The sequence below is a fragment of the Natator depressus genome, chromosome 6 (assembly GCF_965152275.1).
Source record: "Natator depressus isolate rNatDep1 chromosome 6, rNatDep2.hap1, whole genome shotgun sequence".
NCBI lineage: Eukaryota > Metazoa > Chordata > Testudines > Cheloniidae > Natator > Natator depressus.
In genome coordinates this window covers 101497546-101514582 of record NC_134239.1, presented here as the reverse complement: position 1 = coordinate 101514582, position 17037 = coordinate 101497546, and the positions used below count along the sequence as shown (strand labels likewise).

Genomic DNA, 17037 nt, shown 5'->3' with positions numbered 1-17037 from the left:
CACCAGCGACAGGGCCCCAGTTTTTTGCTCTGAACGAAAAGAAAACAGTCCCTTTTCCAGCCCCTTGATAAGGGATTCTATCCAATAACAATGCTGCCTCTGCACGAGGCACGTTTACTTGTAAAGTTTGCAGTAGGAGAGGCTTTCCTTAAAGCTGTGAGTCTTTTATCCTGGCAGGCTCCTCAAGATTGTTGTGAGGAGTCTAGCCAGTTGGTGAGCTCTGTAATCTAAACCAGCTGTCCCCAGACTGAGGCCCCCATTTGCATTGTTTAACATACTTAGAAAATGAAGTGTTCATTTTTAACATTCCTCCTCCAATTGGTTTAATGCTGAATTACAGAAGAGAACTAAGCAAAACCAGGTGCTTTTGCTGTATTCTCTCCAGTGTTTGAGGAGGAGCAGACCTCTCCCTGCCCTGTCTATTATTTGGTATTTCATTCTTTGGAATACAAATGACTGAGGAACTCAAGTGCTAGCAAAACGCCGATGTTCAGACACATTTTTTAGTTATTCAGCAGTGCAGACTTTTTTTTCCCCATCTTTCCTAACCAATGTTGGACATGCAAGAAGTAAAGAGGTAGGTACTGTGCATCAAACTTTTTTACTCACTGAATGGAAACCTACTCATGGAAAACGTCTGTGGCTATGAGTCCCTGTGCCGGTTCACTCACTAAAGCCATTTGCAAAGAGACAGGATCTTAATGATCAGAGATCGGGTAAAGCTCTTTTTGTTTGTTATAAAAGCTGTGCTGTCCCTAGCAATTTCCGTCTGGATCTGTGCTGTATTCTGCATTTAGGAATCTGTCTCTTGTGGGAATGCTGGATTGCTACAGTGAAGGGTCTTCTGGCTAAAATCACAGCTGCTTTCTCTGCAGATATGATTCACAGTAATTGATTTAAACTTCACTAGCTGTGGTTGCAGAAGTTAATTGCTGTTTTATAACATTTTGTCTGCTGACTAAACCAACGGGACCAGCTTAAAGCAATATTTTTGGGATGTGTTATGCCTGTTAATAATTCTCAGGGGGATGAGGGATCTGATAGTGTAAAGTAAATTGAAGTAGTGATTGCAGCCCAAACCCACCATCAGGAAATTCTCTGTATTCTATCATCTTCCCCATAACTCAGAAGAACCTAGTGGCTCTTAATTCTTGAAACTGAAGGATGTATATAGCTGTGGATACTGTCAGTAAGTAGATATGAATTTTTGCTGTACAACAAAGAGTAGCCCTATTAGGAGATTTTAACATAGAGTGATAAACCTTTTCATTTCCTTCTGTTGTTCCTCTTTCTATATACAAAATGAATGTGCAGTAATGTACACAGTGCATGCTTGAGAAAATGTGCTCTATCCCTCAAAAGGATTTAAGGGATCCATAAAAGAGATGCGGTCCTAAATGGATGATACAGTGCCTTAAATGCATTACCTCCATTTCTAGGGAGGAAAGTCTTTACAGAATTTGCCTGTTTGTGTCACTACAAAACTTGCCAAACAAGTAACATTTGCCCGTTACACAACACCATGAACAACCATGTTAGGGGTTGTGTGTACTTTTCGGTGCTTATTCCTCAACTAAAACATACTGATGTTTTAAAATGTGCCTGTCAGTTTGTGAGTAGTCTTGTCTGATGTATCTATTAGGTCATGTTCAGTACCTTGACTTGCTCTACGAATCACAGACAGAGCTAAAAGAGCCTGCGGGGAAAGTTGGCTGCTCCTTTAGGTAGCAGAACTGAGGCCACCTAAAATTTTCCTGCTTCCCATGTTGTTTTTTTAAATATACTGTATTCGCTATAGACATTCAGTAATAGTCTCCAGTGTAAACGAGACATGGCTCTAAAATGTATTGCAAAGGACCTTTATATAAGAAACTGGAAAACACTGAAATTAAAGTACACAAAATAAAATAAATTTCTGATTGTTCTTTCCAAATTTAAATCTGGCTCTAGTTAATATCCAACACTTTGATTTGGCCAGGGTATTTATATGGTCAGAGCATACTTCCAGTCCTGTAGATCAGGGCTCAAGATATAGCCAAATATTTAATAGCTAAGGGCCAGATTTTGTCACCAAGAAGTAACTTGCTTTACAAAAAGTCCTTTGGAAATACATTGGCCAGACTCTCAGCTGCTGTAAATCAGCACGGTTTCACTGAAGACACTGGTTTATATCAGCTGCTGATCTGGCACAATGTATCTACTTGCAGAGCAAGATAATACTCAGTGTGAGTAAAGAGGCAGAATCTGACCCTAGGAAATCAGTTGATTTGGAGTACTTTCTTGGGGATTAAGCATGGTCTAGCCCTCTAATGACTTGTTCAGTGGGGTTTGTGCTTCAGTTTGTCCATCTGCAAATTGTGTATAATACTTACCTAACTCCTAAGGATGTTGTAGAGTAAATTAATGCTTGTGAAGGGTTTTGAGATTCACAGAGGGATAAAGTTTTATCACTGACTATTATAAACCTACCCTTTGAAAGACTTGTGTATAGCCTATAATGAAGGACATGGATTAGCCTACAGATATTTAGGGCCTGATTCTGATCTCACTGATGTAAGTCCAGAGTAAGAACACTGACTTCACGGAGTTCTGAATCTGGGCCATATACTTAATGTTATATGTCATCAGCCAAATTCATCTATAGTAAGGCTCTGGGGGGGGTGCACTGGAGTTACACCAGAGATTAATTTGGCCTCATATCTAAATCTGTGAAATGAACATGTGCATCAAAATGTTTACACCTTATTTTCTATGCATATTACAGGATACTGACTGTTTTCATGCTGGCCACCTGCCTTACACACCCTGGGAAAGCACAGGTGAGATGAGCACACCGAAAACATATACTTTCTTACACTAAAGCATTTCATAGCATGAGGCTTACTTGGATAGCAGGTGAATAGGAAATCTGTGGTCTGGGGCTTGGATGAACAGGAAGCTATGTGGTCTAGGGTTTAGCGTGGAGGAATGGGAGCCAGCAGATTCCTGGAGTCTAATGTGGACTGTCAACTCAGCAGGAAATTCTTGGAGAAAGACAGGCCTCAAAGAAAACCAGACGCTGCCTCTGAACTAAGTGGTCCTTGAAAATGAATGCGCAAAAGTACCCACAAAGGAGCTTTGAGTCCTGACTTCTGCCAGTGACGACCCTCCATGTTTGGAACACCCATTGATTTGAATGGGAATTCTGTGTGGGGAAAGCTTCCAGGGTCCAGCCCTAGGCCTTTCACCCGTGGGTTTGGGAGCCTGGTGATGTCATCCTAGTCTTCATTCTAATTCCTGGGACTATCAGGAGCATTGGAGCTCAGGATTGAGGGATATTACATTAGTAGGGATGCATAAAGAAGCTTACACAGTTCCTGCCTGAATTAAGCCTGGCTCAAGCAAATTTTATTAGTCCTTCATGTTCCTGGGCATTAAATTCACTGTAAATTAGGGGGGGAATCAAAGAGATGTTAGACTCTGATTTGAAGGTAATAGTCCTATATTGTTCAGGGCTGTGTTTCCAAATACCTTTTACAGAAGGGTTTAAATTTAGTTGGTTTTTTTCTCTGTCGGATTGACAGTTGACTGCATGTGGCTTGTTAATATTGATATTTTGCCAATATTAGAGCTGGCAAAAAACAGTTTTCCCATCCTGTGAGAATTTTGGAGATTTTGAATTTTTTTCCCATCCTGAGCTGGGATGAAAAGTGGAAATATCAAACATTTTTACAAACTGAAAATAAAATTTTAAAAAATTGGATTGAGTCAATTGAAATTTTTTTTTCTTTTTATAATTTTCAAATGTTTCATTCTGATTTGGACATTTTTAAATTTTTTTAAACTTTTTTTTTTTGGCTATAAATTAAAGTTCAAAACAAAGTCATTTCCAGCTAAAAAATGGAACTCTTTCATTTTGAAAATGTCAAACTTTTTTTAGTTTTTTTTTTCAAAACAAGACATTTGTTGAAACCAACCTAATTCCCACAGTTTGTTTCAACTAATTGGCCTTTTTTGATGAAAAGATTTTTCATCTAAAACTTCCCGTCCAGCTCTAGCCAACATAGACAACAGCCAAAAGATGTGAAGCATGTCACTGTAGCTAGGTGAACAGGTTAGAAGCACACAGAGTATGTATGTTCTTTACATGGCAGACTGAAAATAGACTCTCCATCAGAATACCTTTGGCTTCCTCCAGATGATGCTAAAACATCTCAGAATGTCAAAGTAAGTGCCGGCAGAATTCCCCACCACATGATCTGTAACTGTAGGTGATGGCCTGGAGTGCTCTTGTGGGTAGAAGGAGGGGTAGATACATGACCGACCATTCATGTATCTCCTTCCATGTCCCCTTAACTCCCTTAAAAATGCCTGTCTCAGTGCCTTGTTCACTCCACTCTGTCACTCCCACCTGCAGTTTACATTGCCACCAAATATGCATGACACTGTCCCTTCCCAGCTCACCAAGGCAACATTTTCTACTGATTTCAAACACTTTTAGAAAACTCACTTCTCCCTTGATGCCCAGAAGAAAAACATCACTAAGTACTCCTGCCCTCTGGTTCTTCCAGTGCATCCTGTCTTCGATGTCCCTGTTTCTTACACTATCAGTGTAACCTACTGACAGATTAGGTGTCATGCTCCCCTCTACTGGCTGATCAACTGTTACCAGCTGATGGACTGATCCAAAACCCATTGAAGTCAATAGCTGTCTTTCAACTGACTCCTCTGGGCTTTGGAGGAGGCCCTACAGGAGTTACTTCTGTAGCTGATGTGGAGAGGGCTCTGCTGGCATACTAGAGACCTCTGTTCAAGCCCAGCTGAAGGTCTGTGTGGGGGGGGGGGGTGAGGGGACTGCTGTAAAGCTTGCACCCTTGAGGAAAAAAGCTTCCTCTAAGGATTTGTCTACAGTAGGAGTTAAAGGTGTGGCATTAGCAACGAGTCTAGGTGTGTGCTAAGGTGGTAGAGTTATATCCTAGGTTCCAACTCCACCAGCTTAGCATGTGTTTAAAAGTATATATTGCCTTGTCGACACGAGAGTTGGCTAACAACTTTTAACAACACACCTTTTCTCCTCATCAAGACAAGTGCTAACAGGACATATAATAATAATTCCTAGATCTTATAAAGCACTTTTCATCCATAATCTTAAAGTGCTTGACAAAACAGGTGGTCAGTATCATTATTCCCATTTGACAGACTGAGAAACTGAGAGGGAGGTGACTTATAGAATCATGGAATATTAATTACCGTTGGAAGAGACCTCAGGAGGTCATCTAGTCCAACACCAACTTGCCTAAGGCCATTCAGATTGGTGGCACAGCCAGAAATTGAACCCAGCTCTCCTGAGTCCCAGTCCAGTGGCCTTTCTACTAAGCCACTGGCAGACTAAGTTTTGGTTTCTCCATTAGAGAATGACCGCCTGCAACTGCTACCCACTTAGAGAATTACTGCATGAGCTAAAGCAAGAGGTCTGTGCTGTGGTGCTGAAAGTTCGGAGTTCAAAGCCTACTGACTTCCCATGTGAGAGCCATGACACAGGTCCTTTGGCGAAGGGACTCTGTTCATTTTTTGCATACTGTACAGTGCTGAACACATCACACTATAATAATAATCCAGATGATCATGTGATTTTTTGGCGGGGGGGGTCATGATCCCATTTCACAATCACTGAGTGTCCTTTCTTTTCTTGTTTTAGCAGCAATGCACTAACGGGTTTGACCTGGACCGTGCCTCTGGGCAGTGCTTAGGTAGGATTTTGACTGAATCAATTCATTTACACTGGGGTTCAGACCCCCTGGCTTTGTTAAATTAATCATGTGCTACTATCTGTGTGTATTGGCGGAAGGAGATGCTCTCAGTGTCTGGCAAATATATATCAATTATGCACAAGCCTTTGGAAATTGTTCACTCTCATTCGTTCAATATGAAAATGTCACTGTTCAGCCTGAGTGCAGTGCTTTTCGCATGGCTGTGTTGACGAGAGTTTGGGAGCTCAGTCTAGTTGCCAGAGAACAGGGGTTCAGCATCATAAATACCCACTACTTGCTACTTTTGGCAGCTTCAGCCTGGAGGCCATGGAGAGTTCCTCTCACCCTCTAGTTCAGAATTAAGGTGCACTTTGGGCAGTGCAGGGAAGCTTGCACTTTGCCCGTGCACCATCTTTTCTGTGGATGAACAGAGGACTTCAGTCTCCCGGGGCTGTCAGTATAGCACCTTCTATACGCTAACAAATAGTAAGATAAAAACACTAACATAAAAACGGAGATGCCCTGTCTAAGCTGCCTAGCAGTTCCATCCTCCCAGCCAAGGAAATACTCAGATCCTAATAATTTCTCTGCATCTTTCTAAGGTCAAGACAAAAAAAATCCCAGTGAGAACAAAAAAGAGACCTGAACCAAATCCCCAGATTTGAACATCTCAAACTTTGTGTGTGGGAGGCACTGCGGAGTCCCAGATCAGGATCCAAGTTTCACAGCTGGGCAAACCAAACCACCAGTGTTTTGAAATCTGGATCTGAATGTTGTGGCTTGGATAGATCCATTAGGAGAAACAGGCTGTAGGACGCTCTTGCAATGTGTAATCAGTGTTTAAATGGAGTGTCTATAGAAAAGAAAAGTGTGGTTTGTTTCCGGATTGTAAAGTAGAACAAGTAGAACACATGCTAGGTTGAAAATATGTGCTGTTTCCTGTTATGATGTGGGCTGACTTCAAAGTGAGACTCCACAAAGGAAGCTTTTCCTAGCACAAGCCATGTATCTCACATTCAGCAAAATCCCAAGTAAACCATATCATATGTGCTGTTCTGTGCATGTGTCACATTAAGGACCAATTGTGGAAATTGCTGATCTAATTGCCATTCTATTACTACATCCTTCCAGATATTGATGAATGTCGGACTATTTCTGAGGCCTGTAGAGGAGATATGGTGTGTGTTAATCAGAATGGTGGCTATTTATGCATTCCCCGAACAAATCCAATTTATAGATCACCATATCTGAATCCTTATTCAAACATTTATCCACCACCACCAGCTCCCAACTACCCCACTGCTACAAGACCTCTGATGTGTCGGTTTGGCTACCAAATGGATGAAAACAACCAATGTGTTGGTAAGTAGCAGAACACTTTATATATTTTAAGGCTAGAAAGGATCGCTGTGATAATCTAATCTAACCTGCTGCATAACTGAGGCCAATGTCACACACTAATTCTTGCTTGAAGCCTGATAACTTGTGTTTGAACTATAGCATTTCTCATAGAAGTACATATGTTATGCTTCTTGTATGGTCTTAGTTCAGGGCAAGCAAAGGTATTTTCTCCAGTCTGCATATTTTCTTTAAAAATGAAAATCCATCCTGGTGATTTGAAAGATGGCTCTGTCAGGTGATTTATTGGTGCATACAATATGTGTATTTCCACTATCATGAGTCTGTCCTTGAGAGAAAGGAGGGTCTGTGTTTAAAGAACTGGAGTGGGATTTGGGAGCTCTGGGTTCAATTCCAAGCTCTGCCATAGACTTCCTGTGTGACCTTGGGCAAGTCTCCTAATCTCTGGGCCTCAGATCCCCATCTGTAGAATCGGTATAATAAGACTTCCTTTCTCCCACCATTTGTCTGCCTTGTCTGTTTAGACTGTAAGCTCTTTGGGACAGGGACTGTCTCTTACTATATGTATGTATAGTGCCTAAAACTAGTATTAGTACTAGGATAACTTTAATGCCTAAAGGCCTCAACTAAAAGTGGGCCCCACAGTACTAAACACTGTACAAACATGCAGTAAGAAACAGTCCCTGCCCCAATAGTGTGTGGATCCTGCAGCACAAATAATAAATAACTATTCTTACTGTTTCTTCCATTTTGTAGCTTTTCTAGAGGTGCATCTTTTGGGCTTGATTCTGACCCCCCACACACTACTTTTACCCAGCTATGACGCTTGCTATCCATGGAATTACTCCTGATTTACATCAGTTTAAGTGAGAGAGAATCACAACCATTTTTGTTTATTTGTTTTTTCTAGCTTTAAGAGTACAGCTTGCAAGCCAAATTCTAAACTGACATAGGTGTATCAGACATAATGCCACTAATCAGCAGAGTTACTTTGGTGTTAAACTGGTATCAGTGAGATCACACTCAGGCTCCAAGTGTTCTGTAGTGCAGGAGTTATGGGTTCAGCCTCTGTCATTGACTCAATGTGCAACCACTATCTTTTGCTGCACCTCAGTTATCCCACCTGTAAAATGGAGACAAGAAGTAGAAAATTTTCCGTCAAAACTGCTGGAAAATTTGGGTTTTCAACAAAATGATTTTTTCATGAAAATGTCTGCTTTCCACAGAAGAATATTTTTTTTCATTGAAAAACTGAATGCCCAAATCCTGAAATATTTGCATTTGGATATGCTGCTGCAATGCCTCATAGGAGTCGTAGTTGAATTTCCTCATGTCCCTGTTCTTCTCTAGGGGTTCAGTTATATCTCCCATGATGCAGCACAGCCAGGGACTCCCATGATGCACTGCCTCCTCTCTCTAAGAGGGGAAATCCTGGTGCATGATGGGAAATGTAGTCTGACCAGCCAATAGAGAAGAATCGTAGAATTATAGAATATCAGGGTTGGAAGGGACCTTAGGAGGTCATCTAGTCCATCCCCCTGCTCAAAGCAGGACCAATCCCCAACTAAATCATCCCAGCCAGGGCTTTGTCAAGCCTGACCTTAAAAGCCTCTAAGGAAGGAGATTCCACTACCTCCCTAGGTAATGCATTCCAGTGTTTCACCACCCTCCTAGTGAAAAAGTTTTTCCTAATATCCAACCTAAGTTGAAAGCAGCTATCAAATCCGCCTCATTCTTCTCTTCTGCAGACTAAACAATCCCAGTTCTCTCAGCCTCTCCTCATAAGTCATGTGTTTCAGTCCCCTAATCATTTTTGTTGCCCTCCACTGGACTCTTTCCAATTTTTCCACATCCTTCTTGTAGTGTGGGGCCCAAAACTGGACACAGTACTCCAGATGAGGCCTCATCAGTGTCGAATAGAGGGGAACGATCACGTCCCTCGATCTGCTGGCAGTGCCCCTACATATACATCCCAAAATGCCATTGGCCTTCTTGGCAACAAGGGCACACTGTTGACTCATATCCAGCTTCTCATGCACTGTAACCCCTAGGTCCTTTTCTGCAGAACTGCTGCCAAGCCATTCGGTCTCTAGTCTGTAGCGGTGCACGGGATTCTTCCGTCCTAAGTGCGGGACTCTGCACTTTTCCTTGTTGAACCTCATCAGATTTCTTTTGGCCCAATCCTCTAATTTGTCTAGGTCCCTCTGTATCCTATCCCTACCCTCCAGCGTATCTACCTGTCCTCCCAGTTTAGTGTCATCTGCAAACTTGCTGAGGGTGCAATCCACACCATCCTCCAGATCATTTATGAAGATATGGAACAAAACCGGTCCCAGGACCGACCCTTGGGACACTCCACTTGATACCGGCTGCCAACTAGACATGGAGCCATTGATCACTACCCGTTGAGCCTGACAATCTAGCCAACTTTCTATCCACCTTATAGTCCATTCATCCAGCCCATACTTCTTTAACTTGCTGACAAGAATATTGTGGGAGACCGTGTCAAAAGCTTTGCTAAAGTCAAGGAACGACACGTCCACCGCTTTCCCCTCATCCACAGAGCCAGTTATCTTGTCATAGAAGGCAATTAGATTAGTCAGGCATGACTTGCCCTTGGTGAATCCAAGAATGGGAACTTCAGGCATCCAAATGACAATTCTCATAAGGGAAGCATTTCTGAATCAATACATTTTGGTTTTCAGAAAAAATATTTCAGGATTTTTGCAGAAATTTTTTTGTAGTTAAATTTTTGCCAAAAAATTAAATTTTTCATGGGGGAAAAACCCATTTTCCAACCAGCTGTAATAATAATGGATGTTGTGAAGTTTAATTCATTAATATTTTGCAAACAGTTTTGAAATCCTCAGATGACAGGTGTTGTGAGTTAAGTATAGTATTAACTAGTCCGACTGACCCTACTGAATCAATTCACATCATTTATGATGTATGTCAATTTGGAGACTTCTGGGAATGTTTTGTATTTTCCTAACTTTGATGTAGATGGGCCAGTAAGTGCAACAGTTAAAATTAAAAGTAAGTGCTGGAATTGGAGGGCACAAAAAAGGATCTCACTTCCCACTCTGAAATTTTGGGCTGTCCTTTCTGCTATGTTCACACCCATCCCTAAAAATAAAAGTGGGTAGGATTATTAAACCTTCCAAGTGGGACTTGCAAGCCCAAGCACATAATGGTTCCTGTAGGGGCTTTTAGAACTATGAAGGCCAATGCTTCTTTCAATCCGCACCATTCCAATAGAGCCACCTGGAGTTGTGACTACAGCAATTAATTGCTAGGGGAGGCTGTGCTGAATGCAACCACCGACCAGGTAATACCTGGGAAAAGATGGAGAGTGGCCCATCAGAATCACAATGAGCTGGAAGCATTTTCTGAACCTCCCCATCAGGTTTGAACTGAGGCAGATAATAGTTAGTGTTTGTTTAAGAGGACAAAGAATAAAGTTTAAAGAAAGAAAACAAGACCTGGCCACAGCCATTGGGTCTCCACTGGGTTCGACTTTGTTTTAAACTGTGTGTTTATTTAGTGAAATGCTCTAGAGACAATTTGTGTTTCACTTCCCTGAGATGGGAACGGTAGGCACCTAAGCAGACAGTATAGAAGATTGTCACGCTTCGCTGTAGCATCTGTAAGTTCCTCTGCTGTAACCGTAGGGCCCATTTTAGTATTTCTTCCACATCCAGAACACTGTATTTTATGGAGGAAAAGTTCACCCTTGTGCTCAGGGTTTAAGTAATGGATTGGCCTTGTTCTGACCCTCTGCATAGGGGTGAATTTCACCAGGCATACACAAGAAATGCTGAACCAAAGGGGTGCCTGAGCCATAAAAACAACTGCCAGTGTCAATGACCCTTCAAGCTGCCCCCGCCCTTCCCCACATGTCAACGTTCCAGGCCCATAAAAACCTCGGACAGTCTTTTACAATGAAGTTTTCAAACGTGCTCACTACCAGCCAAACTACTTCTATTGAGGTCCATGGGACTTTTGGCTATTGAATTCAATGGGAGCGGAGGTAGCCTAGTGCCCACCTGTTCTATGGAGCGTAGGTTATAGAAACTCTCTCAGATCACATTTAGGGTTTATAAGATACCCTTTTGCCAAACTAATGCAATAGAAATCTTTACTTTTTTCTTTTTTTAAATTCCAGTGGAAACATTCTTTTTAATGAATGAACCATTCCCTGACAAACCTGTTTTCACTATCCGAGCTGAGAGAAATGCAAGAAAATTGTGAGAGGGTCTGTCTATCCCCTCCTGGTAACTGGTTGGCCAGCCAACCCTCCATTTGCCTTGACTCTCCAAGGAATGCATACCCCAGGTGGTTCAAATAATATTCCCCCTCCGAGGGGCTGATTTATTCCAACATAGCTAAAGATAAACATAAGTAGTTCGTCTCCTGGTCAGGAAGAGTTCACAAAGAATCCATCCCTTTCTAGCCCTCCAGGCCTCATCCTTTCTGGCCAGAATCACAGGAGCAAGGTGAACAGATTCCTTCCCCAGTCCTGCCACTGCTTGGCTCTCCTCAGTCCTAACACAGTCCTCACCCACAATCCTGCAGCCAGAGAGCCTCCCTGTAGATCCTCTTGCACTGGGTGAAAAGCAGCCCCTCTTATAGCATGCACTGCTTCTGCCTCCCCTCCTGAGAGTCTTTTGAAAATGTCTCTCTCTCACCAACAGACAATGGTCCAATAAAAGACGGAGACAATCACCTACCCTGTGTCCCTAATATCCAGGGACTAACAGCTACAAGAACCCTGCATGCACTTGAAAGAAACGGCTATTGCCACTTACAGGGCAGAAGGGGTTAACCCTTTCCCTGCTGGTCTAGGTATGGGGCTTCTGCACCCTGTCCCGAAGGGAAACAAACAGCTTACAGACAATAAATGAAAACTTAGGTTATTAACACTGAGAGCACTTAAGAGCCGCTGTTAGCACCACAGGGAAGGATATTTGTTTTCTAGAAAGACAAGCAGGGCAACAGAGAATCTGTCCTCATCTTGTATAGTCATTATGTGTGCCCCAGCTGCTGGAATGGTGATGTTGCGTAGAAATACTCCGCTTTCATTTAAAAAAATTAAGTTTCTAGCCCTTATAGTTGTAGAGAAAAGCTGGAAAATAGTACCCACGTGCCACCTGAAGTCTCAAAAACCACCAGGCATAGAAAAAGATACCAGAGTGTGGTGGTGGTGGTAATTTTTAAACCTCCTGATTCTTTGGGGACTGACTCATGGTTCTGAACACTCGGGGCATGTCTACTTTACAGTGATTATACCAACATAGCTAGGTCACCATAGCTATGCTGGCATAGCCCCATAGTGTGTACACACAGACAAAACCAATGGAAAGGGTTTTTCCATCGGTGTAGGAACAATACCTCCCCGACTGATGGAGTTCTTCTGTCCATCTACCTACATCTACACTGTGGTTAGGTCGGCACAGCTATGTTGCTTAGGGGTGTGGATTTTTCATACCCCTGAGTGATGTAGCTCTGTCAACCTAAATTCTAAGTGTAGACCAGGCCTTGGGGTTGGCAAATGCAGTGTTCATTACACCAGTAAAAAGTGTGTGTAACCTGCTACTTAGAATGGGAATGATTTACACCCACTCTGCATTTTATTTGCACTGGTGTAAACAGCAATCTCACCCACGAGCTCTAACCTGACAGTGTCCCTTTTAATTTATATAATTTCTGACTCTTTTCCTTTCAAATTGTAGACTGCTTAACTATCATAATGCCCCTTTTGTTAGAAGAACTCAGTCCAGGAACTGTTGGCAAGACTGGATTGGAACTAGAGCCCATGTTCTTGCATTATACATTCATAAACTGAGAGTTCTTTCCAATTTCCCTTCACTCCACCCCACTATTTCCTGATTTACAATGATTTTTAAAACATGCCTGAAGTATAGATCCTACGGGGCATTGTAGAAAGAATTGTAAGGGATGGGCTTTTGTTTTTACTTTTTATCCCATTAACACATCTGTCGAATGGGAGGAGCCAGGAGTGGAAGAGGAGAAAGAATGAGGGAAAGCAGACAGAAGCAAGAGAGCTGTGGTTTTAGCTCAGTGGGGCTCTGGTTCAAGCCTCAGTGCTGGCAATGATGACAGCCATTACACCAGCACAGTTGCAAGAGTGGGTGGCCTGGGAGAGGGTGTTATCTGAGAGAGGGCATAATTCAGTGCTTCTCCTGAGTGTCCTGCACCAGCAAGGTGTCTATGAAGTCCTGCCCATCAGCTAATTCCCCTCCTCCCCCTCCCCCACCGACCCTAGTGGAACCTGTAGGGGAAAGAAATGATGTGAAAGCTGCCTCCCAATGGTGTGAATCAGTCCATGGTTCAAGCATCTGTGTGTGCTGGCATAAACTGAGCCCTCTGGGGTTAAGATTTTCATCGCCATAAATCCCTCTGCAGAAGGAGCATGGTCTAGTGGTTAAAGCACAGGGGAGCACTCTGTGTGTGTGTGTGTGAAGGTTACTCCTTATATAGAAAGAAGTAACTCCTTATATAGAACCAAGAAATATAATGAGCGAGCCAAGAAAGCTTCATGTCACTAAGAAAACTGGCATCTCTGGAACATGCTGCAAAAAAAGAGCTGGCCGTCTGGGGATGGTGAAGTGTAATAGTAAACAAGAGTATATCATCCTGCCTCTCACTGCCTTTCTAACATCACTGACTAATTGTACTGATGTGTGATGATGTGGGGAGAGACGCTAAAATAACACACCAGCAGTGGAAGCATAAATTAACTCATTTCAGCTAAAGAGAATCTTGATGTCAGAGGGCCAAAGTCTACTCTCAGATATGGGTGTGATTCCCGTTGGCTTCAATAGGATTTCAGGATCTTGGAGCCAAATTTGTCCCAGTGAGTCTATCTGAGTTAGTTTAATCAATTCATGGGCCTAAGCTACTGTGTCCCGGCCCGGATACAGAGCTGAAGCAGGCCCAAGTTCAGGGCTGTTCTCCTTCTGCAGCATATGTTGCTGTTGCTGTTAAAGTCTGATCCCATTTTGTCCCAGGAGATGGTTGGGATTCAGCTGGAGCCAGTTGAGGTGGTGATGTCATCTGGGTCCCACTGTCTGGCCCAGTCTGGTGAGGGCATCTCTCAGGATTAGGGTGACAAAGGCCTGGGGTTAGGGGAGATGGTGGAGGTGGCAGCCAAGATGGTGATGCTTTCTTCAGTAGCCCCTGTTTGTTCTTCCTTTGTTTTTCCCCCAAGTCTTTCTTTAAGGACCCAGAAAGGAAGTGATGGGAGAAATAGCCCAACTACTCACTATTTTGTCCTACAGTTAGGCCCAATATCTGACACACCAATTCTGGGCCATTAATTTCCAGTTCCACATCTGTTTTTACCAAGCATGATTTCAACACAGCCCTTGAATCATGTCAATGTGGCTTTTTTGGTTTTGACTAATTTAGTCTCTCTGTCTGGTTCTCTTTCATCGGTTTATAACATTCATTATTGAAAGCAGCTTGACTTATGTTCCATCAACATGTGTTACTCTAGGTTATTGTCACATCTTTTGACCTTCCGTATATTTTTTACAATTGAGGTCACAATTCAGGTAAACTGGTTGGCCCAGTTATCACAACGGGGCCCTTCTTTAGGTTAATTGGAGCTACTCCTTGTGATTGCTGAGTTGCATCTGTTTATAGTAGTTTCTTTAGCTGCTTATTGGGTGGGTGACTAAAAGTTTTGGGGTTTTTTTTAGCATGTTGGTGGGGAGCTGGTTGCGGGTGCTAGAGCTGCTTTCTGAACCTGCTGAGGAGCAGGACAAAATGAAACCAAGGAGAGTGTGGGACCCTGGTTGAAAGGGGAGGTGTCACTCCACAGCATACAGCAAGGGACCCTGCACTCAGGCTGGGCAGGCCCAGCTTTGTAAGCACATATGGGGCAGCTGGGCATGTGCACTTCCCTATGTAAACAGGGATCCTGTCACAGCCAGGTTCACATCCCCATAACTGGGAACTCTCAATCTCATTAGAATCTGTTTTTCTTCGTTACTCCCTGTTCTCCCCTTGCAAGCTCCAGAGTCACCTTGCTGTATGATGCATTGACATATCAGGTGCGGACAGCTCAGGGAACCTATTTCCCCTGCCCCAGGCAAGCTGCAGATCAGATCCTTTCCACAGTGCTGGACAGTGTGCAAGGGATAACCTCTGTGAGTCAGGGGTCACCTATCTTTAGACTCCCAACTGAGCAGCTTGTATGCTGCAATTGGCAGCAAGGACTGGCCAGTGGGAGGTTACACCAGCTTCAATTGAGAGGAGTAGCATTTTGATGCCCAAGCCCACCATGTCTTTTCCTGCAGCAGAGGACATGCTGAGCACTGCGTCAGTCAGGGCAGGATTTGACCCACATTGTTAATCTCTAATCGATTCCTTATACTCTTTGTGAATCCCTAATTTAATATATGGGACTGCAAGGCTGTTTGCCTTCAGCATCTCTTACTTTTCTCTCACTTCCAGAGATTTCAATAGGGCCAAATCATTTAAAGTCAGAATGTGCCGATTAATTCTGTCTGCTCTGGGAGTGGATTAAATGAACGCTGCTTTATGGGCTAGCTCTTAAAGTAAAAGAATGAACAGGTCATTCTGGCCAACCAGTTACAGCATTTCTTTTTCTTGAAGTCATGACTTGATCTTGGAAGATCTGCCTGAGTCTTTCTTCTCCAATCTATCAAGTCTGGGACTTGTTCCTCTCTCCATTTTCTAACTTGACTCTGGCCAATAGTCCATGCATAACATTCCATTGAGACCTGAGGGCTTCCATGTTTCCTGAACAAATCTCTCTCTCTCTCTCTCCTCTCCAGCAGCATAATGTGGGTTACTTCAGTCTGAAACATACTGAAAGCCTTATTCATTTTCATTGTAGTATCAATGCAGTGCTCAGCCCTGCATAAGGCTGTGTGTCTGTAGTGCCTAGAGATGGCAGGATTCTTCATGACATGAAAGTCACTGTTGTTCTTGGCTCCTGCCTTATATTTCTTGGGTCAGCTTCGTTTCTCTCCATTTGGCTCCAGGCTGAAATTGGCCAGAGTTTATATGTCACAATCGAGATGTTTGGCCAAAATATATAGAAATATGAATTGGCTCTTTCACAAATGTAAATCTGCCAGCTCAGCCATGTGCTGTGCCAGACTGTATAGGCAGAGTAAACGTGCTGGCGTTGCTCTTGTATTTTGTCCCTAGGACTCAAGAGGCCATGAGGAAGCTGCAATGCAGAAAAATAAGAGCTGCCTTATGTTGCGTGGAGGCTAATATACTCTAACCTTTTCATCCACCAGTTTGCTGGTTTCCCACTTTATTACTTAAGAGATGTGAGAAAGTTTTAAAGAAAATAAATTTACTAGCACATGCATGAGGTCTATACTGTCCCAGCTCTGTTCAGTAGAATACCGATTAGTATTCCAGCTGTGGGCTGAAGGGGCTGCCTAGCAGGAACAAAGGGTCAAACCCAGAAGTCCCTACTCAGTCTTGCCCCAGCAAGCATCTAATTGGTATCTCATTCCCACAGCCATGATCTATGGTTGCAGGCTTCCTGTCATGTAAGGGAGCACACTGGCACATGGAGGAAGGACTGTCCAGTGGTTAGGGCATTAGCCTAGGAGAGACAGAGTCAAATCCCTGCTCTGCCATAGACTTCCTGTGTTACCCTGGGCATGTCACTTAGACCAAGATTTTCAGATATTCAACACTAACACCTTAAAGGGGCAAGATTTTCGGAGGGCAGGTGCTCAGAACTTCTGAAAAATCAGGCCCTTGGAAGGTGTCCCAATTTAGGCACCCCCAAATCACTAGCCATTTCTGACAATCTTGGCCCATGCCTCAGTTCCCCCATCTGTATAATGGGGATAAGAGTTCCCTACCTCACACAGGTGTTGTGAGGTTAAATACAATAAAGATTGAAAGGCACTCAGATCCTGTTGTAAGGAGG

General features: G+C 43.1%; 1 protein-coding gene across 1 annotated transcript in view; it reads left to right on the top strand.

Annotated features, from left to right (window-relative positions):
- Window positions 1-337: 337 nt before the first annotated feature.
- FBLN5 (fibulin 5) overlaps window positions 338-17037 on the top strand; it is a 61425-nt gene continuing 44725 nt past the window's right edge. Inside the window, exons 1-4 of the mRNA XM_074957144.1 lie at window positions 338-577; window positions 2765-2819; window positions 5678-5729; window positions 6861-7091. Coding sequence (XP_074813245.1) covers window positions 552-577; window positions 2765-2819; window positions 5678-5729; window positions 6861-7091 — 364 coding nt within the window. The 5' untranslated portion in view covers window positions 338-551. The remainder of the gene's footprint in view (window positions 578-2764; window positions 2820-5677; window positions 5730-6860; window positions 7092-17037) is intronic.